Source organism: Equus asinus, chromosome 9 (genome assembly GCF_041296235.1).
Source record: "Equus asinus isolate D_3611 breed Donkey chromosome 9, EquAss-T2T_v2, whole genome shotgun sequence".
Lineage (NCBI taxonomy): Eukaryota > Metazoa > Chordata > Mammalia > Perissodactyla > Equidae > Equus > Equus asinus.
The window spans coordinates 48,389,565-48,415,468 of NC_091798.1; the positions used below are offsets into that span (position 1 = coordinate 48,389,565).

Sequence of the window (25,904 nt, forward strand, 5' to 3'; positions counted from 1 at the left end):
CTCAACTATGTACCGGGGCACTCTGCGGAAAAAAGGGAAAAATAAAAAAAAAAAGGAATCGAGGGATGGAATTGAGACTGTCTCCTCTTGCTGTATAATTTTTCCCTCTCTCATTTTCCTACTGTCTTATGTGAGATGTGTTGATATTGGTTAATTTTATATCTCAGCAATTAAAGGATATACATAGTAAGTGACAATCTAGATTGAAAATGTCCCCTGTATTAAAATGAAGGTGAAAAATATTGAGGGAAGTGTCAAGGACCGTGAAGATATTGAGGTTTTACTCTACTTGCAATCTATCAAATTAGCCTGCTATGCTTTCATGGCAGAAGACATAAGACTCCTGGGTTAAAGACAAAGGACTTTGTTACTCACAGCAATAGCAGAAGCCGGAGAATCAGCACGTTCTTGCACCAGTTCCCTGAGCCCCAATTCCCACGGGGTGGCACAAAGAGAGCCAGGTGACACCTGCACGTGCAGTGGGCCGTGTCACAGGAGAGGGACTCCAACTTTAGGGACCCTGAAACTTTTCTAATGAGAAGTAAGCATGTCTCCCCTTTGCTCCAAAGACAGACACTACCTTTATCTTCCAAGGCTGTTCACTATACAAATAGCCCTCAGAACATACTCCCCAACACGAGCAGACAGTGCCAAGACGTGTGGAAATGTTCAAGACCTACGAAGAACTGCCTCCCAACAGGAAGTTTCACATATTTTATTGAAAAATCTAAGACATCATGTGAATCATGTACAATATTTTCTCACAAGAAAACATTTAAGCTGGTTTTTTAACGTTTCACAAAACTGTAAAACTTTTTAACTTTTAAAAGGAAAAAACACAATGAAACTACCACAGCATTATAAGCTTTTTGTTTTTCCTTGTTCTAGGGAAAAGGCTGAAAAATATTTAGTAAATTTTCTCATTATGATTTGTGAGGCTAAGTACTATAGTCTTTTATAAATCTGCTAAAAAGATACAAGGAAATGGGTGGATCGATGCTTTCTTTGTTCAAAATATTTTAAAAATCTAAAATCTAATGACAACATGTTAAAATAATACACATTTTTGTAGGATGTTACCATTCCTATAACGGTTTCTCTACACTATATCAACAGTGCAATGGTGATTCAGTGTAAATCATTACAGTGTCTCATTGTTACAATACTTGTGTTCAAGTACATGTCCATGAACATGATCAAAGTCCATATTTTGACTTTTCCTTTCCATTATTAAAATAAGGTTATAATTACAGTAGAATTTTTCCTATGGACAGCTCTAAATCTGAACCAAATTCATCATACATTCTCTAAAAACCTGTTCAACACTATGAGGTTTGTTATGTTCACACATCTCCTGCCGATTACAGAAAATGGGCTAAGTATGCATCAGGACACCAAAAAACAAAAATGATTTCTCTCCATATATAACTAAACTATTACGCTAAATTAGTATACATTCTGGATAACTCAATGGTATTGGTGGGGAGAGAGTAGCACCTTAGAGACAGCCCTAACTTAAAAAAATTTTTTTTAAAGCCTAATGATCTTGTGTTTTTTTTTTTACCCCATTTTTATTTTTATTCTGGAAACTGGATCCAACTTAGATAAAATTATTTATGAAGCCATATAGTATAAATCAAAATGTTTGTATAACCAAAACAAACACCATATTGGATGTCTGGCAGGCAAAAAAATAAATTAATTTGATTAAATTATATGTAATCTGATAATATTTGGTCTGAAAAAACATGCTAGTGTGTGTGTTTATAAATAATGGAATTGCAAAGAGCTGTGAGCCAGCCAGCGTGCTAGAGGTCAACTCTTCTGCTGCAGCTTCTGGGCATAGAAGTCCCTGCACGTCTCACAGCAGCGCTGATACCACCGCATGTCCTGACACAGGTTCTTCTCACGTATCACTCGGCAGTACACAGGCCACTGATCTCCCAGGCACTTGAAAGTCAGAGCAGCTGTGAAGCAGAACACAGGGAACTCAATACATGTAGATATCCTAGGTGTCATGAGTAGAAGCCAATAGCAATCAGTTAAGTGGGAGGATTTTGTATGCTCACTTTGCCTCATTTATATTACCTTCTGGAACTTAAAAGACAAAGAAATAACCCCCCCCCACACACACACACGCACATAATAAAGGAATAAAGTGAATGAATAATGGTCTTACTTGGGAACTTTTTTAGACTTATTAAAGATAGGTTTCCCAAATTCAATGAGTTCTACAGCAAATGGTTGCTTTTTTTTGCTGAGGAAGATTAGCCCTGAGCTAACATCTATGCCAATTTTTCTCCACTTTATATGTGGGTCACTGCCACAGCATGACTGACAAGTGGTGTAGGTCTGCACCCAGGATCTGAACCTGCAAACCCAGGCCGCTGAAGCTTACCCACTACACCTTGGGGCTGGCCCCTGCAAATGGCTTTTAAGGTTCAATTTTATGGCTTTCATTTAAACTTCTCTTGGACTTTTGGTTGAGAAGGTCAAAAAAGAATAATCAATGTGTTCAATATGTCCACCTTTATGGAAATGCAAATTAAGTACTGTCATGGATGAAACTGCAAAGAAATAGCAAAACAAAAACATGCTCACACTTATTTCACATTCCTTGTGTCCTAGATAGCAGACATGTCTAGGTGGAATGTCTGGGCATGGTGATTTCAGGTATCTTTAAAAACAAAGCTGATTACCAAAAGTCATTGAAATTTATAGCAATAAAGTGTTTGAAATTAGAACTTGGTATAGAACATCTGGTCATGTAGGTTTGGCCTCTATTTTTCTGAAGGAATAAATTGTTCTGGCCTGTATAATAAAAGTCAGCCCTGCTACAATTCTTTCTTTTGCCACCATTCTAATAGGATTCATTATTTTACTTTTAAAACGCTTAGATGTTCCCATCACTGTGCTTCTGTGTTTGGGGATATACCTTCAAGGACAAATAAACAGAGAAAATGCAGTTTTAATTAAATTCTTCTTTTAATTCATTATTTTCTGCCACATGATACTTCAAGAAGGATTCCAAGTAACTGTTACAGAAAGGAATTATGTTGTTTTTGAATACATGGATTTAATGCATCTGCTCCAGGATTGCTTAACTTTTTGTTTTAACTAGTCTTAATTCTACTTGAACTGATGATTTCTTAGAAATGTTAATTATTTGGCGTGAAAAAAGAGAATTTTTGTATTTCCATGAAGAACTAAACTTTTCCATTTGATTGAGTCTTATGCCTGGAAAGTATCTATGACAATTTAGCTCCTTGCATTTTGGCAATACTATTCTGTATGATTAAATTGTTCCCCTGGAGATTATACGCACAGATTAAAACTGAAGGTGCTAAACATAAATAAATCCAATGACAGCCAGGTAGCAGGGCTGTTAAAAGCCACTGATTGCCACAGAAATAAAGGCTAATTCATTAATAAATATTTGTTATGCAAATGCAAGCTATATCTACTTAAAATACGAACTCTACTTCTTGACGATGGATTAGAGGAATAACAGGAATTGAGAATATATATGAAAGCATTTTATAACATAAAAAACTATATAAATAAACATGTAACTAGTATTTATTTGTAGTTAATATTATATCCTTAAAGATGAAAATAATGGTTCTTCTTGTTTGACGGTGCAGATCCATGTGCCCATTCTTCTTGAAAGCCATTTTTTACTCTATATCTTTCCAAAGGATAATCTGTACCCAGGATCACAAGGAAGGCTATTAACAATGGAGAGATCCAAGGTATAGACACCACAACTTCACCTTTCCATAGACATTACCTTAATTGATAGGTCTGCAATGGTACTGGTAGGACCCCAAATGTGGTTACATTCTTCAACTCTTTATAAAATGACCTTGGGTGGTGTGGCATCCTAGTTCCAGGGTCTGGCTCTGAGTACACAGTTTCAGGAATCAAAGTAGTTTAGTCTTTAGGATTTTTTACCCACCCAACCATTTGGACTAAACTATAGTTAAACAGATCCAATTTAGTCAGAACCAAACTAATCAGTATGGATTTATAACTAAGCTTTAAAATGATATGCAAAATAGAAGAATCCAGGAGCATTTCTGTTTCTCAAAATCATCCCCTTTTTGGTCTGCTTACCCAGCCTGGGTGACGTTATGGTATTTACATTAATCTTCTCGTTGCAGGGCTGAAGGTGGCATGGCCTGTATGCTGCAGGTTTTTCTGAAGAAAAACATTCATTTCCATGTCTTCCTGTAATCTTGTGCATGCACTGGATAACACGGGACTGCATTCCTTTGCCACAGGTAATTGAGCACTAGGAGAGACACAAGGTTTGCTAAAAGTCTTTTTTGCTGTTTTTTTTTTCCCCTGGGCTGTGAGCCACCTTCTCTCTATACTTTTTAAAATTGAACATGAGCCACAACATCCAGAGTTGGTGCAAAACATGAGTCAGAAATGTTGATGCTCATAACTTGGACACAGTACTGTTCAGAATCTCTGGCTGATCTAAGGCACAGCTTTAGGCAATGAAGGATGCAGGCGAGTAAAGATGGATAAAGAAAGTTGAAGTCTGACTTGGAGAGAATGAGAATGAATGATACCAATATTGCGCTTGGGCAGACAGTTTTTAAAGTTCTAATATCTAGTTTGCAACAAATAACTGATTCATGATTCTTTACTATGCTCACATATGCTGAACCGTGGAGCTAAATCCTGTTACAGTCTTTCAACCTACTCATCTACTCCATTTGCTCTGGCCTGGAAATGTTTATCAACAATACCAATATTGCTTATCAACCTGATGTGTTACTGAAATAACTGCTATTTCTTGGCAGAGTACAGGACATCCAATATGGTACTAATAAAAATATTTGATAATCTGGATTTTTCTAATAAAATACCCTTTTAATGGATTCCTTGTATTTCAGCTGAATGTAGTTTGTCTTCATTTGTAAGCTATTTTGCAAAGAAGAACATATCCGATGTACAATGGTCTTTTATTAGAGAAGTCTCTTGGGTCCACGTACATTATTAGATTTAATTTGTTACACAAATCAGTTGATGCTTATTTGACCAAGAAAATACAATTATTTTATGGTATCAAAATTACACGTGAGAGAGGGAATGTGCTTGTGTTTCTGAAAATCATGATTTATTTACTAGTTATATTATTTTCTATACAGTAAATATTTAGCCATATTTGGCTAAATAGTTCTAAATAATTTAGAATTATTTAAAGAGATGATCTTCATCTATTCTAATTGAAAACTGGTAAATATTTTCTGATTGTCACTTTTTAGATATGCAGGCATAAGGTTTGTAATTTTTTTCCCCTTTGTATTTTACCAAGTCATTGTTATGATCGCAGTCTCTTTGCTGTCAATTCTTCCTTTACTATCATCATGGCTCCCAGCTCTTATTTTATTTGCACAAGAAGCATTCTACACAAACCCTTGTCACCTCAAGTCACTGTTTGCTTTGTCCCCAATCTTCCAATCTGTCCCATATATTAACACTGAATATGTATTCTTTCAAAATTGCTTTACATATATAATCTCCTTAGACAAAAATCTTTGGTTATGGAGTTCCCCATTGCCTACAAGATAAAGCTCAGTATTCCAGAATCTCCAGGCTGGCAACGATCTACCCCCTCAACCTTAATTTCCACCTCTCTGCTTTAGGAATCATTTGCTGTATTATAGACTAATCATATTTGTGCAATTTCTATTCCCACATCTACAATTGTGCTCACAGTATTATTCTTTTCCAAATGCCTTGCCTTTTTTCAGATCACAACCTCAAATCTGCTCCCTCCATGAAGCATCCCACAAGTATCCCAACTACTTATGCATATTTATGCAACATTTATGGTTTAAAACCATATATCCATATAACTGAGGCTCCCCCTTAGAATCACTTGGAGAAAATTTCTTTTAATTATAGATTGTAACACCTAGAATTTCTAAGTCAATAAACTCAGATGGGGTCTGGGAATATGCATTTAAAAAAATATCTAGGTGACTCTGTTGCATAGTGTAAGTTTATAAACTACGGGTCAACAGTATGTGTCCTGTATTTAACATAGGCTGATCTGTATTGTTTCTTATCTTTGATTAATATCTTTTAATGCATCTAGTTTGTCTCTTCAGGTAGATGGTAAATCTCCTGAAATTAGGCTCATTGTCATGTCACCTTCGGTAATAAAATCTACATGTCATGTATGAAAATAGCTTACTAAGAATAATGGACTTTTATGTGTATGCCATTAATGTGAATCTACAGAAAATTGATCTTTCTAGATTTTATTCTGTAAGTATTTCTGCATAATACCCTCTTTGTATCTGATGAATTCTTAGCTTTCTGCAAATAGCAGGTTAAAGAACAAGTGGGATGTTACATCCCTTTAAATCTGATTTTTTTCATGTTAATTTCCATAGACTGTGAATGTTTCCAGTTCAGTTTAAGCTTTATTATAACTTACAATTATTATAGGAGGAGTAACTGTTTGACATGGGCTTTCTCCCTTGAAAGCATCTTAATCCTGTTCTAAAGAATGGACGTAACTATATAAATAAAGACATCATACTTCTTATAAAAATAGTTTCAGGAAAATTCAAAATAGTTAAACTAAAAACTTTTAAGGGGTTAAGTTAATACGGAAAAATATCATTCTAGTATCTACTCCTAAAATTCCCATAGATCTTGAGAGTAATCACAATACTTGAGAAATCAAAAGAATAATAGAAGTTGTATAAGAGATGAACTCATTCTGATACAATAGAGAAGGTTCTCAATCATATGTCAAGGAACACCATAATCAGTCACAGACCCAAAACTTTTTCTTTTTTTTTTTTTTGGTGAGGAAGATTGGCCCTGAGGTAACATCTGTTGCCAATCTTCCTCATTTTTTTTCTCCCCAAAGCCCCAGCACATAGTTGTATATCCTAGCTGTAAGTCATTCTAGTTCTATGTGCGATGCTGCCAAAGCACGGCTTAATGAGCGGTGTGTAGTTTCGTGCCCAGAATCTGAACCGGCGAATGCTGGGCCTCTGAAGTGGAGCACGTGAACTTAACCACTACACCACCAGGCCGGCCCCCCAATACTTTTGATTAATCATATCAACTCCAAAGAACATGAGCAAACCAAAGTAACACATCATTTTTCAGGATTATAAAAAAATGAAAGAAAGTAACGATAGAATACATAATTTTAGCAGATAGTGGCTGAAGAACGCCTTTCAAAAAAAATTGAAAAACTTAAGAGAAAAAGGTGTTAGTTGCATTCCTCATGCAAGTTAAGTTTGATAACTATTTAGGAATAGCCAGAAAATAAAAATAGTATCCAGGAAATAATGGTAGTTCTGTAATTCACTTAACTAAAACAGTATGATTTCTGCCTCTGAAATCAATAGAATAAGCTTTATTATAAAATTAATCTCATAGCCTTAGAATCAAATTTTCATTAGAATACTTTAATAATAAAATATCAAGCTCTTACTAGTAATTATTTTCTTTATAAAATATATTTTGTTAAAAACTTTGTTACAAGTGTGTGAAAAATCAAGAGAGATTTGAAATGGAATAATTCTAAACTAGTTCTTACTTTATTATAGAAGACACTACGAAATAATTGGATATTTTCTCAAGTCATGTCACTATGATTAAAGACAGATGACAGACTTTAAAAGAAAAAGCCAAAACAGTTCTGGCCTTGAAATGAGGAGACCTGGGCTCTAATATTGTCTCTAGCAACTAATGTACCTGGGACTTTTCTCCTTTTTGTTAAGAGCAGGGCATTGTTGTAAATCATAGCTGCACTTGTAGATGTAAATTAGCACAAAAGTAAAAATTCCCAATAACTTACTATTAAAAGTTACAGAGTGGTCTGGTAATTTTTAAGTGGTGAAACTACATAACAGTAAAGACTCTAATATCATTAGCTAATCATTCACTGTGCCACCCAACAATGATACAGTGGAAGTTTTGTTAAACGAACACTCAAAATCATAGTTTGTTTGAAAGTCTCAGAATAATCATTTATAGCTTTTTCAAATATTTATTGATTACCCATTATGTTCAGGATCTTGCGTAGAAAATAAAAACAGCAGAAATTATTAATACTATGGAGCTGGTACCTTATTCAATAAACTTTATTAAAAAATGATATAAAATAGGTGGAGTTAGAAACAGATTACTAGACATTACAGAAGCTGGGCAATTTCATCTACTTTTAGCCAACTGTTTAATATTTTAAATAATCAGTTGCATTACAGAACCATGGTTTGCTGTTTAGGATCAAAGGAAACCAATAATACTACTTCTGAAATCTTTACATCATATAATGCTAACAGTAGTCAGAACTTATTTAGTATTTATTATATGCCAGGTACTGTGTTAGAGGTTACATTTATTTTAATATCTTACATGAAGTGCATGAGTACTATTGATACTGGCCCTGATATCAGTTTCCTTACATTAAACCCAGCATATATGGGGTTGAAACCAAAACACTCATTTCCTGCTTACTTCCTGGCTTCCTGGCTCCAGGATCCACTATCCTCCATGGAGACAGACTCAGCCAAGGACAACCCCCTGGATTCATTATCTCCTCTCCTCCTGCCCGCCAAGGAGCTACAGGCTGGTGGGAAAGCTGCTGGCCAGCAATGTCATGGGCTCCCTCCTCTCTGCAAGTAGTCTCAAGGCCAAACACAGGCCTGTGGGAAAGCGCCAACCAGCAAAGCCATATGCTCTCCTCCCCTACCTAAAACGCCAAATAAAAACCCTTCCTTTTAGCTTTTCAGGGAGTTTGGGATTTCAGCATTACCTGCCCTTTCTTCTTGCTCAGTGCTGTGCAGTAATACAATTCCTACTTTCTTCCACCACACCCAGTGTCAGAGATTGGCTTGCTGCGCAGTGGGTGAGTGAACTCACGTCGGGTTTGATATCACTATTACTATCCCTTTTACACAGATGAGAAAATAGAGTCTGAAACTGCCCAAAGGGTTACAGCTAAGAAGTGGTAGAAATGGAATTTGAACCCACACGTCCTGAAATCAGAGATTGGCCACTTAAGCTTTACTTGATACTAGAAGATTATTAATACTCCTCTTTATGCTAACAGTCAGAAGTCTTTCCTTTTCCTCTCCTGCCAAATTAACCTCTAATCCTCATATCTTACTCTTAACCTGAACATTAATGAAATTAGAAGGGCTTTTTTGTTTTGTATTTTATAACTCAGGTTTTGTGGTATGAGATAAACTCTTTTGCCATAAGGACAATTCACATGCATGATTTATCTTCAGACAGGGTGATCATATAATTTATCATCCAAACCAGGACACTTGTGAAAGAAGTTGCTGATAATAACTATTCCTAGATGACAGGCATACACTGGGACAGTCCTGGGTAATCTGGGACATAGAGAGACCCTACCTATAGACAACTAACTGACAGATCTATGTACCAGATGATAAACACAAATGAATGGACACATGAAATACCTATTATATTCCAGGCGTTATCTAATGTGCTTTTACATAGAATGTCTTGGTTAATCTTCCTCATAACCCTAATAACTTCACAGATGGAAAGAGTGAGGCTCATAGAGATTATTTCCTTCATTCATTCAACAAACATTTACCAAAAGTCTACAATGTGCCAAACATTGTTCTGGATACTGGGACATGACAGTACACAAAATAGACAAAAGCAGATGTCCTCAGTAAGTTTACATTCTAATGAGGGAGGCAAGAAAGTAACACATTGTATGTTAGACATTGAAAGGCACTAAGGAGAAAACTAAAGCTGGGAAGGAGGACTGGGAAAGTTTGGAGGGGACAATTTGCAATTCAAATGTGATTATCAAGGAAGAACTCATGGAGAAGGTGACAAAGACGTGCTTCATAAGGAGAGACGGACCTCAAATTCAAGTCTTTTGATTTCAAATGTGATGTTCTTTCTGTGTTTCTACAGATCTTGGATCAATTTCAATGGCTTTCTCTTTCTCCCTCCCTCCTTCCCTCCTTTCTTCCCTCCCTCCTTCCTTCCTTCATTTCTTCTTTCCTTTCTTCCCTCCATCCTTCCTTCCTCCCTCCCTCTTCCCACCCCTCCCTCCTTCCTCCTCCCCTCTCTCCTTCCTTCCTTCCCACCTTCCTTCCTTCTCTCAGTCATTTTTCTAATACATTTTAAATCGTCCTCTTCACACATGTACCAAGTAAATTTAAAATATATTTGAAACAAGGCAGCACAAAAGACTTCCACTAAAGGCCAAAATGCTAAAATGTCAACAACAATTTGCCAGCAACTGGTAAAGAAACTCAGCATGTACCATATAACTTGTCACTGATATTTCTTTTACAAGGAAAATTTCCTGACTAGAGTATTTTAAAAAGAGAGACTTGTATTGTCTGACAAATATTTTGTTCCCCAAACAGTTTAATATTGCCCTGAAGGATCGTTAAAAACAAAGCACCTCATGAATCAATTCCACGAACTAGAAGCCTTTAATTCTGAACAGGAAACACAATCTTGATGTCCCAGGTTTATGACAGTAGAAAGAAACAGTAATCTTTAGAACAAACTTACACAGCTTAGAAAACCACTCACATGGTTTTGGAGTTAACCAGTTTTTCTGACCGAGATAACAAGGCAAATGGAAAATTGATGTTGGTATTCCCTCTTCCCCACCAAAAAATGAGCCCTGAAGTCTCTGAAAATGAAATTTGTTTTATTGACTTAGTGATATTCATCAGTTCAATCTATCTGAGAAAATTATGACCTTCTTTACACTTGGGTACACGTAGTAATATCTTTAGATAATATCATCATAGATTTCTCTTATAGTGTAATAAATCCTTTCTTGCCCTGGGATAGTAGTGACAATTTCTAAGGCTGTATTAAATTATGCCTACACTGTAGCTTGCATGTCAAACTAAATATGATAAAGGAAATTTTCTCAATAATTCAAACAGTTTGGACTATTAAAATGATTAGAGAAATAGTTTAGTAAATGAGAACCATGAATACAAATGTGAGTAAATCAACAAGAAGAGGCTTTATCTTCTTTTAAAATGAGATCATATTATAGAATCTTATAACCATTTCCATTACCTAAAACTTTATTTTCTTTCTGCCATTTCTTATGCTAGGTAATAAGAGCTAACTGACTTTATTTTACCTAGGGAATTTCATCTAAATAAACTAACTGAAAGGCAAATATGTGGGGAAGCATAAGCAATGTCGAAGTTGGTGGACGTGTACAGTAGACAATTACTTAACTCAGATGTCTATATTCTTCTAAAAATGGCCAAGGATGATCTGGTGATAAATATAGATGTGAAATCTTGGCAAGTTTTATTTACTAAGGTAGATGATAGCCCTGAAGTAGGCAGAGTTTGCCAGGGCTGGTAAAGGCAGGTAGAGACGCCAGAACGATTTAGCAAATTTATGGATTGGCCTAAATGCAAACAAATGAGGAGAAACAGAAAAAATCTGGGAAAAAAAACACTCTCAAAAAATTCTTAACAAACTCCTAACTGTGGTATTTATCATAGAAGCAAAGCGATGAAATGAACTCTGAATAGCTGTTAAGTCTATCTCATGGACAAGCCAAAGTGCGGAATCCTTTCTTCCACCACAAAAGATGGATGAGTGGTGAGGCACTGGGCAAAAAAGTAAATTGCAGGAAGAAACTGACCACGTTAATTTCACTCCTGTCATAGTATTATTTATCAGATTAATAAACAGTGTTGCTAAGATCTTGGTTTAATACTTTGAAAAATATGTAAACACCTTATAGAAGGTGTTCAAGGAAAGACTGTTTATCTTGAGACATTTTATTGATGTTATAATTTCAGTATGTTCCAGGGCAGTGAGTGTGTGCTGACAAATAACTGTGACCTGGTGAAATTATTTAAATTTTCAAGTCTAATATGATGCATTGATGACAATTAGGTCTTAATTAGCACAATGGCTATGAAGAAACTTTTGATGGATCAAATAATTTATGAGTGTACTGTTTCCAAATTTTCATTATTTTACATAGAAATATTATTTTTAAGATATATTTGAATATGTTTATGAAGAATCTGCATCTTTCAAAAATAGTCTACATGTGTTGTTCCACAAAGTTGGAATGAACATCGCTATGCTCAGAGATATCAATCCACTAAATACTAGTGAATGATAGTAAACATGCTCTGTAATATACTGACACGAGTATAACATGTTTAATGCAAAGAAAAATGGCTACATAGGCACCAATAAATAGCCATCTACAAATTTATAAAGTGTCCAAATAAGGGAAGAGAACAGTCATCAGGATTTTAGGAGGTTCTCAAGGCTTGTCCATGGTACCATTTGAATCTACTTTTGTAAAGCATGAAATTATCTTTCTGTCATTGAAAATTCATGAATCAAGTAAGAATTTCCATAATGGCTCATGGTATAATCTGCCTAGTATCATGTCTCTGTCAAATTCACCAAAGAACATTGTTGTCTTCTATCCAAGAAGTAACCTGTGTTTCTGGACAACTTAGTTTCACTTAAGAACCCTTTAGAAATGAGATGTCCGCAAATATCTACTAACTACTCTCCTCTTTAGAGAGGAGACACTTATTCTTTCCACTGATGTGATTATTGTAGTACTTCTGTGCTCTCTGGGTTCTGAGATCAAGTAGATCTATTCTGCACATGTGATTTTGAACATGGAGCTAAAAAAGACTTCCACATCTAGTCTTAGGTATTGGGATTCTATGGTAAAATGCTAAACTTTAAAATTATTGGTTAAATGTTAGTTTTCACCTTTTCTTTCAGGACTTGAGAATAGTCACATAGACATTGTTTGGGTGTTTGTTAGTTATTTGTGACTCTGAATATTTAGATAACTTACATTTGGGAACCAATTGAGACATTACGGTATAAGTAAATTTGTAGACGTAGGTTAAATAATCAACTAGTTTCCCAGTGAGTTTATGGAACCATTAATCTGTGTGTGTTAAACTGTAAAACTCTTCAAGGTGTAAGTCCAGTAAAATGTCCTCTGGAACATTACCCCAAAGAGGCAGAAAACTCAATAGCAAAAAGACTACTATAAGGTCTTTATTTAGAGTTTAGTTGGATAACAAACATAACTAAACTAACACTGGTGTGCTTTTGAATTCCTTAAAAAAATTTTTTTCAGTATATTTAGGGGTTAAAAATAATAATTCTCACACTTGGCCAGCACAGAGATTACCCGAGATTCCTTCCTTCTAGACTGTGCCAAAGATATATATTTTGGAGAGAATGTGTATTCTCCAGGCCAACAGCTAAGGAAGGCTCTGTAATGCTTTACTCATTTCCAGCTGGCCTTTGTAAGAAATAGGAATTCCTAAATTAAGAGAAAATTGTCACTGGCAAACAGAGTTCAAATTTTTTTTTTAACCAATATAATAGACAATCTCACAGAACCTGATATAATCTGTAATGACAAGTGCCAATCTATAACAAGGTTAACAGCATTGACTTGGATAATTTGTCTTTGGGAATAAATGGATTATTCCAAAGTGGTTTAACAAGAGTGAAGTAGCATTCACAGTGGAGAGTGGATCTCATAAGGAAACTAAATGATGACTTCTACTGGAAATTATTAGCGCAGCATTCCTATTCATTTATGTATATGTTTGGCAGTTCCATCTTTCAACTTTTTAATAAAGTGAGTGTGAAACAAGCATACTAAGGAACAAAAGTTAGGTTTGTTTTTTAAGATTTGCTATTTATTTTGGTCAGTGTTTCAGCGGCTTTTCAAAGTAGTTCATCTGCCTTATTTAACACATGTGTATTTGGAATTGAATCTATTCCTAGAGGTCAGACATTTGAGGATTTTTTTGCATATGTGTTTAATTAATTCATCGTTTGGTTCTACAGTTTAAACTATTTTTGTCTCTTTAATGAAAATGTTCGCATATAGTTATAGCAAATCAAGGAAATGTGTGTGGCAAAATCAAGCAGATTGCTTATGAATGATTAGCAGAGAATCGAATATGTTATGAAAAGACCATCAAAATTACCCCCAAAATCATTTTTTATATCAAAGTACATATTGATCACCACACTGATGGAAGAAAAAAAAGATGTTTTGCATTAAGAAGCAATTCATAAACCCAAAGCGTTGGGCACATTTGCAATTCTGCCAGTTCTCAGCCTATGAATCACAGGGTGTTACAAAGAGGGAAAAAAAGACTATCCAGACATTTCTATTTTATCACTATCATTCCAGTGGAACATCTCCTCCCAAAGAGAAGTGTTTGGAGTGACAGTGACTGAATTTCCTTTTCAAATAAAATGCTTTCCAGATCTAGTTTAACAATTCTATGTCAAAAATGGATCAGATCCTTCTGTGGCCATGTTAGAGAAGTGTGTATTTTTTGTTTTGTTTTAATAAATAAAGTCTTGATTTAAAATAGCACAGAGAGCATTATATAGCTATCTTTAACTTATTCCAACTAGAAATGAACTATCTGCCAGTTCACACAGAAAATTCTTAAGTGTGCCTTTCTTCCATCCACTACTTCTCTTCTAGGTTAGATAGTTGCTTTCTAACCTGATGGCAGGTATTCCAGCCACAAGGATGCAAGAGAATGCAAAGGAAGCCTGCCAGCTTCCTTGAAGTTCAACGTCAAGCACCTTTTAGGCTTTAATAGTATGTTATTCAAATAAGAGTGGATTTACTTCTTCAAAGAAAAACATTTTTAAGGAGTTTGATTTACCATACAGGAAAATGGCAAGGGATTCATATGTTTACATAAAATTATACTAGTTAGTTTAATTTTCCTGGGGAAAAATAAGCTAGTTACTACTTCTTTTGTAGTAAAATATATGAAACATTGTAGTTGTCATAGAACAGAACCAGAAAAATGAAATGGATCAGAAGAAAAGAAATATAATGCTCAGATGTATCACACATGTTTTTTGCTCACTTGATGAAAAATGTTAGCAGTCATTTATTCAGTAAATGTCACTACATGTCGTGCAATGTTCTGGTCACTCAGATTTGTGGGAAGGGTAAAAGGATTAAGATATTCTTAATGAAACAGCAACCAAATAAGACAACAAGTAATTAATTGAGGACAAGTAATCTACTTAATAAGTACAAACAAATTCTGTCATTTATTGGGGAAGCCCTTTGAAAAATTAGGCACTTGAGCTGGTCCCGGAAGGACCTGGATAGTTGGAAGAAACACATTCTAGGTGAAGAGAACTGTGTAAACAAAGACATGGAGTTTGTCGCAGTACATGCTGCTCAGGCCTGAGCTTAGTGGAGATACTGAATTAATGAGAACGAGGAGACAATTCTCAATAGGTAGGTTAGGACCAGAATATTGAAAGCTTGAATGCCAGAATGACTGTCTGGCGCTGAGAGTACAGCCAATGGCAAGTCTCTAGAAGTGTTTGGACTTCTAGAGTATAGGATAGAGTGATGAGGTCATCCCTGTGAATGGATGGATCTGAAATAGAAGAAGAAATAGGGGTAAGGAGGTACATTAGAAATCGTTACTCTACTCCCAATGAGAAAATAAAGACTGCAGTATTACACTGGGAGTAAAGAGTAAGTGAGGCAAAACCCTTCTTGTGCATAGAAGAAGTGTCCAGGAGAGCTTCTAGCCTGGGTAGATGGGGAGGTGACATTGACATTTTTTAAGAAAAAGGAAACTGGGAGTGGGATATGGTTTGAGGAAATAAAATGAGGAATTTTGTTTTAAACATACAAAAATTGAGGAACTACTGGAATGCCAATAGCACAGTCCTAGGGCAGCTGATGTTTGAGTTGAGAATAAAAATAGAGGCCCGCTCAACTCCCTCTAACTCAGTCCCTATCTCACTGAACATTCTTAAAAATATGTTCTTCCCTTGTTTCCCATCATTTCCTCCTGCTCCTTTGCATAGCCCTTTCTCAGTCTCCTTTGCTAGCAGTTGCTTCTCTCACCTGCCTTTAAAGGTGGGAGTTTCTTAAGGCTGCATCTTTTCTACTCTGGCGACACTCCCTCTTCAGGCACACTGACATTTTAAAAGTTTAAACACCATCTAAATGTTGACGATTCCAAAATTTCTATTTTCATCTCATTCTTCTCCTTTACCTACTATACACCAGTAATTAACCCTTTTATGGGCACATGAACATAGTCAAAAATAGAATTCATAGTCTTTCCCTTTCAACTTGATTCTTCCTAGGGTTTCCCATCTCATGTCACAGAACCACCAACCATACAAGTTGTTCAGACCAGGAAGCTAACCTGGGAGTCCTTCTTAACAACTCGCTCTTTCTCACCTCCCCCACAGATAATCAACCCAGTTCTGTTCATTTTAACCTCCTAACAATTTCTCAAAGCCAACCACTTCTTCCCATCTCTACTGACACTACAATATGAACGGCCAGCATTTGTTTAGTTACTATGTATCCAACTACGCTAAGAACTTTCCATGAATTATTTCATTTGGGTTCATTAACTTATCTGAATAGAAGATTCAGAATTCAAACTCCAGGCTGTCTGACTCCATATATGGAGCTATCTTACCTCCCATAGTCCCAAATCCTCTCCTTTCCTCCGAAATTCTAAATTCTAAATTCTTTCAGCATTTCTCTATATCCACGACATGAATCATTTTTGATAATGCACCCTGAAAAAAATGTAAGTATTAAGAAAGTATGAGTTTTCTTTTAATTTCAGGCAGAAACTGTTAACCAGTTTATAAAATTAAAGAAATATACGGATGTAGTAGAATTATAAGCCCTTTCCTCCAATGTAATTCAAATGAACTGTTCTTTGCATGTATGTGCAGAAAATTTTTAATTCATATAAAAAGAGTATATGCAAATAACTTTAGCTCACACTATAGCCCTCTTGTGCATAATATTTACTTACTTAACAGTAGGTCTTGGAGAAATTTTCTCATCAGTTTTTTTTAATCTACGAATATATCTTTAAAAATTATAGTATTCCATTGTTTGACTATAGTATCATGATTTATGTAACTAGTTAATGAATATATGGTTGTTTCCAAACTTTTAGTGTTCCAAATTTTTGTTGTTTTGTTGTTGTTCATGCAATAAGCATCTTCATAAATAGAGTTAGCAAATTATGTGAGAATGTCTGTATGGAAAATCTCTGGCAATGGAGTTGCTGAGTCAAAGAATGTGTGCATTTCAAAATGAGATATTTTTTTACCCATCAAATTGGTAAAATAAACAAGACAACAACAGGTTGATAACATTCAATCTTAGATGTAGTATGGGGAAACAGATATGTGGAAGCAATTGGGCAGAACTGAGTAGGATCTGCTCCCTGTATATGGAGCTTTCCGGATGACCCACAGTATCCCTCAACCCACTTCTCTCACGTTGCCTTTCTGAGTCCTGAAGTTGTGTGTGTGTGTGTGTGTGTGTGCGTGTGTGAGTGTATATTTCTAACCACGTTTGTTAGTTTTATTTATTTTACTATATGGACTCACAGATATTCTGTATATGGTGTATAAGGTTACAGATTTACATTTTTCTCATCCATTCTGCTATTTGTGTCGTGTCTCCTAAGGCAGATCCTTCACTTTAAGTAGCTCCTAATACTTTTCCTTGGACTACGCACATCATCGACACTGGATTGTTACTTTTACTTGCATAGTTAAAGCACGCTGAAATTCAGAAAGACCTATAGTTGCTTTGGCCCATTTCACAGATGTGGGGATTGAGGCCTAAGGAACTGCTCCTTTGCATACAAGATCGATGCTGGCTGTGCACCCTGGCTGTGAGGCTCCTGGATTGCCACCCTAGTGAGCCTGAAGCAGAGCCAGGGACCTGTTTGCTAAAACGATCTCCCCCTTCATTACATGGTGCATCCAAAGACTCCAAATGATACCTTTCTAACTGGCTGATCATTTGCATATTTTTCTTACATCTTAAACAAGACTTTCTCTGGTTGTTCTGCTGATCTGCTTGTGTCCATCTCTGGATATCCTGTGGTATTTGATGAACATATACTTCACTGTATTTAAGTAGAAAACATTCAGTGCTAAAACTACTCACTTTAATTTTATGACATTCTCATTAAATTTCATTATATTTTTTTTACAGGAACCCCCACCTATTGATGTTCAATGTCCCCAAAATGAGCTTTGGCATGCTCCATGCTCCATCCCCTATAAAGAATAGCAAGAGTAATGTCTAATTCAATCACATTTGCATTGAATTACTTTCAGGTATGACTTAGAAGGTGAAATTATATATATTCTTGTATGCAGCATAAGAGCACTGATTGTATTATTTTAAAAGCCTAGTGATTTTTTTCAAGGATCTATTAACAAGACAGTATTATTAAGCCCTGTGGATTAAAAAAAAATATATACTTCTCTTGCATTTTACAACCTATGGGAAGTTAAACACATGTTCTTATCTCTGCATTATACATGTCTACGCATATGTAATATGTACATTATACGTACATACACACATATAAACCCCCATATGCATACACACACACATACAGACAGAGACAGACACTACTTCACTCTCTTTAAATTATAAATTTTCTCTAAATAGAAGATATATACACATAGTATGTGTGCCTCATTCTTTTTTCTTTTGAGGAAGATTAGCCCTGAGCTAACATCCACCACCAATTCTCTTCTTTTTGCTGAGGAAGATTGGCCCTGAGCTAACATCCATGCCCATCTTCCTCTATTTTACATGTGGGACATCTACCACAGCATGGCTTGATGAGCAGTGTGTAGGTCCAAGCCCAGGATCTGAACAAGTGAATCCCGGGCCGCAGATGTGGAGCATTCAAACCTAACCACTACACACCACTGGGCCAGCGCACCTCACTCTTTTTAAGCTAATATACTTTTGTTACATTCAATCATACCAGCCAAATGCATCTGACTACTTTGAGTAATTCAAACATTTTGGAAATTCAATGTTTTAATCTGTCTGGGGGCAATAGATAACAATCTCAGGAGATCTTAAAAATGATAGCAATGCAAAAAATGTTGCATTCTCTGGCAGTGCAAAGAGGCAGAGGGAAAACAACTGGATAATCAATTTGGGGATTTTGTGCATGGTTTAGAAGACAGCTGTCATCTCCAGATAGAATGGTGAGCAGAAAGTTGTGCAAACGCTCAATGGATGTATCTAAACAACATAATAGAAAGTCATTCTTGAGAAAAAGGATTATATTTATCATTGAGTAATTTCTTTAGTATGAACAGCTTAGTACTCAGAGACAAGTGTGTTTTCAAAGTAGATGTTCCTATATTGCAAAAGATCTTTTCTTTAGGAAATCTTGGGAGAGGTTTCCTCAATGTCCAAATGTTTTAAACCAAGCCCACCATCTTTGGTTTCTTTAATTCATTGACTGATCCAACAATGATAGATTTCAGTGTGATAGATTCATATTTCTTTATGGGATAGCTGCTCAACTATTCCTGTTTTAGGAAATTATTTATAATTATAAAAATGATAAGCAGTTATCTTTTCCAAATATCAATAGATGTGTAGATATAATTAGAAAATAATTTTGAATAGAAATGCTAATTCATTTCAAGAATAGTTTTCCAGATTACAGATAATTTCAATTTGGTTTCAATCTACAAATTTTCTCTAGTTCAAAAAAAGTTTACAAAACCAGTCTTTGAAATTTGAATAATCTAATGTAAGCTTTCCCAAAGTGTATTACACTAAATAACAAACTAGCTACACACTCTGCAAAAGTGATCTTTGGTAAAAGGAAGAAGAAAAGAGAAATACTAAATACTGTCATCTCTCTTTGAGATTTACCAAGTACAGAAGAATGTTAAAGGATCGAAAAATTCTTACAGCAAAGAGTATTTGTTTATCTTTGTTTAACCCTAGAATTTCTCATACATGGAGACAACATCCCAAGGAATGAGTTTTCCACGGAATATAATTTCAGGAATGCAAGTCTCAAGAATTCATAAATAAATATGAATTTAGTCTTATAAAAATAATGACATTCAGGTCTTTGGTAAATACTAATTTTGCTAATATATCTACTTGACAATATATTTTCTCGATTATAGCAGTTCTCATTTTATCCATTCCTTTTATTCTCTAGTTTCAGCTGATACTCAACATTTTTTATTTTTACATTCTACTAGGGAATTTAATTTTTTTATTTTCTCTTGTTGCTAATTATTTCTTTAAATTTAAAGTGGAAATCCTTCTAACAATTTATTGAGCTTCCTTCTACCAACCCCTAGAGCCCACTTAAATTAATTGTATTAAAACAAACAAGCTATACATATTCTCATTTGGATTCTGAGATCTCCTCCACGTTGATTTTAATGGGGGTAGAGTATATGCCAGCATTGAGTCAGTCCAGACATGCAGGAATCCATAGGCTTAAGGTCTTAGCCAGGCCATGGGGCAACAAGAAATCCCTCCTTTGGGATTTCTGGATCTGTTCTTTTTATCCCTTTGACTTAATGCAAAAACACTGATCAGTGAAGATGCATGATTAAAAACATGGTGTTATCTAGTCATTTAGTTTAGGATATTCTTGATTGCATTGATCAAGATTTGTTTCTTTAAGTTTCCTTCAATGATTCCCTGAGTTTTCCTTGTGGAAAGAAATGTCCTCCGTGATTACTCATAATTTTAGTGTTTTAGATTCCTCTTCTATTCAACTGAATAGAATTGAGGTTTCCTATTGTGGGATAAGTTAAAGATGACTAATTATACTGCAAGCTTTATATTTACCACTTCTAAACAAAGATATACCATACTATCAGTGTAATTAAATCATCCAAAATGACTTACTGTGCTTCCAGTATGATTTTGAATTATATCATCACAAAAAGACTCATAATCTCTTGTCCAAAAATATATTAATCGTGTCATAATTTGATATGTGGCCAAAACTATTAATTCGCCAGAATTTTAAAGGATTAAAATTCAAATTGTAGAGTATGAATTAAATCTAAAGAAAAGCCAAGAATAATTATGTGCAATTCCAAGGTGTTTTGTTTGTCATTCAAATTCACTTGAATAAGTATAAACCACTTGTTAATACTGCACAGAAAAGTTAACTCCATAAAGGCTTCACGAAGGACCAAATTCTGTGTGACTAGTAGATAAAAGAATACTTTTTTATTTGCTTCTCTACTGGCTTCCAATAATGAAAACAAGAAGTTGTAGAAGTTCAAATAAAGGCAGAAAGGTCAAAATCACACAAAAAATATGGCAATTCATTAAACATAAGGGCCTATGTTATTTTTCAAGTCAGCATTCTATAGTTAGGACAGCTTAAATGAGTAAATACAGATTTATATTACTAGGAAATATATAGGTTGTGTTCTGTTCTCCCAAGAAAGACCCTAAGGCCATATCTATATCAGAGAGTGAGTCAGAATGTGGCACATAATTGTGTCAATGGTTAACCCAAGCCAGAGCAAAGCAACCTCATCGTTTGTGTCCTACTTTTGGCAACTTTCTAGTCTCAGTGAAATATACATGAGCATTTTTCAAAAAAAGGCTGCATTACATCTATTTAGAAATCAGAGGTAGCGATTTTATGACAGGAGATTTTTCTCTTTGAGTATCCTTGGATCTGTATTTTTCCCTCTCAAGCTGAGAGCAATTTTTGCACTGTTTACACAAAACCAGCAAAACATAAATGCTAGAAATCACATAGGCTGATAACATATGCAGTGAACACAGTTTGAGGCATAAGCCATATTCTTAGCAAGGCTTCATTTAGCAAATATTTTCTGTTGGCCCCATAGTGGTCAGTGACTTTTAGACAGTGGGAGATCCTGAGAATAGAATTTTCTTTCAACTGATTCTCTAGTGACTCATCCATATTATCAAAGGAGGGGCAGGGTTTCAGAGCTAGACTTCATGGATAGTCCATTAAATATTCCTGACTAAAGACAATCCAAGGCTAAATTTTAAGTCCACTTAGGTTTATCAATAGTTTAAAAAGATTAGTAGAATTTGAGTGAAACTGACAGATTAATTGACCTCAGAGGAGCACAGAAATCCACCCACAACTGCACACATCTTGTTGCTATTCCTGTTCCAGGGACACAGCTGATAAGAATAAGTGATCTATGTGTTTCCTCTGTCCATGAATACTTTAATCACTGAAACTTAATAATCACAGCATTATTCTTTTTCTCTGTAATTATTTTGGAATGGCCTTCATTTTAACATGAAAGTGATATCTTAAGAGTAAAGAAGGAGGGGTGAGATCAATAAAGTTCACATGGAGCCACTGGCTTTAATTTATGCATGCTGTTTGAATCTGTTATGCTGAGACCTCAGTCATAAATGAAGAAGGAGAAAACAGCTTTAAGGAAAAGAGCAGACTCATATTCATACAAAGAGAAAAAACCCCCGCAACATACTGGATCTTCTAAATAAACAAAGAAAGAAACAAACAGGCCAACAACGAAAGTAAAAAGTCATGGAATAAAGATGAATATTTATTAGAGCAGTCCATTTCTTTCCTTACAAAGGCTATGCTCTAGCTGGGTAGCGATAGGGCAAAACAACAAAACCAATTTAAGATGACTTAATCTAGGTATATTTAAAATTACATACATGTAATTGTGGTAAAATTTGAAAAGTATATTTTCAGGCTTAGCTTGAAAAACCAAAATCAACGTTTTCTGTAATCTCCGCAGTTAATTTTTGTTTTGCTTAAGATTTAACCAAAGGCCATATAATAAGCACATTTATTAATCGATAGCATTGTATCTGTCATGCATATAGGATTTGCTAGACAAATTTCTATATGCAGCATAATGTGCATATTTCTATATGCAGCAATGTAGGAGCTTACAGTTCTGTGTCATAAATTACCATAAAACATGTATCTTCTGTTGTTTTTTTTAAAGATTGGCACCCAAGCTAACATCTGCTGCCAATCTTCTTTTTTTTCCTCCTTCTTCTCCCCTAAGTTCCCCAGTACATAGTTGTATATTCTAGTTGTAGGTCCTTCTAGTTGTGCTATATGGGACACAGCCTCAGCATGGCTTGATGAGCAGTGCTAGGTCTGCGCACAGGATCCGAACCGACGAAACCCTGGGCCACCGAAGTGGAGTGTCCGAACTTAACCACTTGGCCACGGGCTGGCCCCGTATCTTCTGTTTTTTGCAATGACAGTTTTTAATTTTTCCTAGCTAACTGGGGGTTAACGACGTTTATCACTTAAAATATTTCTATTAATTAATAAAATTGGAAAATACAGAGCTCATTTTCTCTAGGGGTTTTCAAACTTTTTCTTAGAGCAGAACTATTTGATTTAGGGAAAACATTCAGTGTCACTCGCCAAAATAAACAAATGCGGAGTTCCTAACAATTGAAAGGAGCAAAGGTGATCTTCCCCACATCCCTCTAACTGCTACTTTCATTTCCTCGTCCTATTGCACTCCTTCAGTGCTGAGAGAAGAGTTAACACACATAAAGCTTGAAAACAACAGTATTGTCTATTTTCCTTCTTTCACTCATACGGAAACAGAGAGACAAACGTATTCATTCAATGGTTTAACCAGTTTGCCCATCTGCACAACGAGGGAGTCCAAACTGTCCCTGAGTCTCTTGATTCCAAGCCATTGTCTTTCCCTATCATCCTACTCTCTTTCTTTCTCTTAGAATTAGGGAAACATAAACCCTGAACGTAGGAGAAATTATTTGTGGTTAACTTGGAGTTCTCTCATCTAGCAGTTGTTTACTCTGAAGTGTGAAGTTTCCTTACGTAGTTCCCCAGTTAAAAGCTGCACAGGTTGGGCTGCAGACTTCCTAATTCTGCAGTCAAGGATCAATGTACCTTGTTTAGAAATGCATCGTTTAAAGAGTCCCAATGTAAACTTTAAATGTTGTAAGTTGTGGAAAGAAGAGTATAGTTCACTGAGAAAACTCAGGTTTGATGTTAATATGCAAACTTTCTTTCGAGAGGAAAGGCATGAATAATTACAAGAAAATAGATTTTAAATGTCATGGATTTCTTTTGGGATAACATTGGGGAAGCTGGCTAACCACAGTGTGTTAAACAATGAAAAGATTTCTTCCAGAATATCATTTAGGGTTATTTATGAATAGCCACCACACTCCCCACCATGCCCGGGGAGGCACTGCTTTTTTTTCATTTATAAAATAAAATGGAAGGAGACAGGATTTATTATGTCTCTTCTAACCCCTAGAATTTTATGATTCCATGAAAAAAACGGTATAAAATATCAGAGCTGAAAGTGGCAAGACATAGGGGATCATTTGATTAATACTTCCACTTCTGAGAACTTGTATTTGAGAGCTGTTTTCATCCAGATTTGATCAGAATTTTATCTTAAAACATGGTATTCATTAATACTTTGTAGAGTAAATATGTGAGCTATTTTCTACAGCTCATTTACATAGGAGGCTCTATTTTGCTCATTAATTTTAAGTATTACTATTATCATGAAATTAAACTTACTGTTCACCTGCCAAATGAATTATGTTCATTTGGTTTGACCAAAGGACTTCAAGAATTCTGTTCCTTTCCACTTCTTCTATACATAACCCCAAATATTGGTGGGAAAAAGAATGCCTTCCACATGTTAAGATGGGAATTCTCTTCGTTTGGTTCTGATGCTACCTTCCTTAACTATATTTTGAATGTACTTATCTGATTGTATTCTATTTATAAGGTTTATACAAAAATATTCTAACAAAGAACTACATCAACAAGACAACAATAATATAGTACTTTTTGAGAGCATCCTTTGTATCACAAATAGTGTTCAGTGCTTTATACATTGTATCTTACTTAATCTTTAAAACAGTTTTATAGAGATCATGATCATGGACAGAAAGGCATGATTAGAACCTGGGTATATAATACTCCACGTCCCATGATTTTTACCTCTACCCTCTGTCCTACTAAACTTCATACTGTATAGTTATAGTACCCAGTGCAATGGTGACATTATTGAAACTTAATACAGAGAATGTACAGAATGATTCTCACCGTAGACCAGTCACCCATTCGCCAAACATAGCATTTCGAGTAATCCTCACAGTCCTCAGCATCCCTGGGTCTGGTGGAGAGGACGCATTTCTTTCTAGGGTTAGTACACCTCACAGTCCGATGACGTACGCCTTTGCCACACTTGACAGAACACTGAAAGATAACATCAGAGAGTTTGGATAAAGTTGGTGATTAGGAGATAAAGACTAATGATTAAATTACATTAAGTATTGGTCCTAATCATCTCTTATAAGCCTAGCACCTATATAAAGCCCAGGTAAAAAAATAAAGGATAAGGATAAGGATAACCCAGGCTACGTCCCAGTATCAGAGACCAGATGGGGCCCAGGGCACAGTGCTGGAGGTCAATGGGTTTCAGAAACCCAGGACTATTATTACAGAGAGTAATATAACACAGGGATTGTTTATGAAAGACAAACAATTACAATGATCAAAATGTAAAATACTAAACTTTACACATTATATGTAAAAATTAATTCACCAATGTAATTGGTTGAAAAATTACAATTTCTTAGAGAATGTCATTTCTTACAAACTTTTCTTATGGCTAAAACAGGGAAAAATCCTGGTAAAAATAAAACAATTTCTTTACATAATTATATACCCCGCAAATCATCATTCTAAATGGTTGTACGGATTGAAAATATAACCCATTCAAAAACAGTTTAGTTCATTTCATAAATAATTGATGTTTGATTGATGATAGTGACATAACAGATAAGAAGCACATATGTATATTCCACCAATCTTTTCCAGGTGCAACTTAGCCTCTCATTTATGCTCCCTATTATGGAATATGTCTAAAGCTTACCAGTTTTACAAAGGTACGTATCACTGACTATCTGGACATAGAGACCAAAATGGCATTGGGCAGGAGAGGGGAGAAGGAGAGAGGGATGAGAGAGA

The 25,904-nt window shown here is 35.4% G+C and overlaps 1 protein-coding gene across 1 annotated transcript in view; it reads right to left on the reverse strand.

The window, feature by feature from the left end:
* Positions 1 to 672: 672 nt before the first annotated feature.
* Positions 673 to 25,904, reverse strand: part of ADAMTS19 (ADAM metallopeptidase with thrombospondin type 1 motif 19) — a 237,160-nt gene continuing 211,928 nt past the window's right edge. Inside the window, exons 21-23 of the mRNA XM_044743732.2 lie at positions 24,978 to 25,130; positions 4,117 to 4,294; positions 673 to 1,967 (exon numbers count right to left, since the gene is read on the reverse strand). Of these exons, the coding sequence (XP_044599667.2) occupies positions 1,816 to 1,967; positions 4,117 to 4,294; positions 24,978 to 25,130 (483 nt within the window). The 3' untranslated portion in view covers positions 673 to 1,815. The remainder of the gene's footprint in view (positions 1,968 to 4,116; positions 4,295 to 24,977; positions 25,131 to 25,904) is intronic.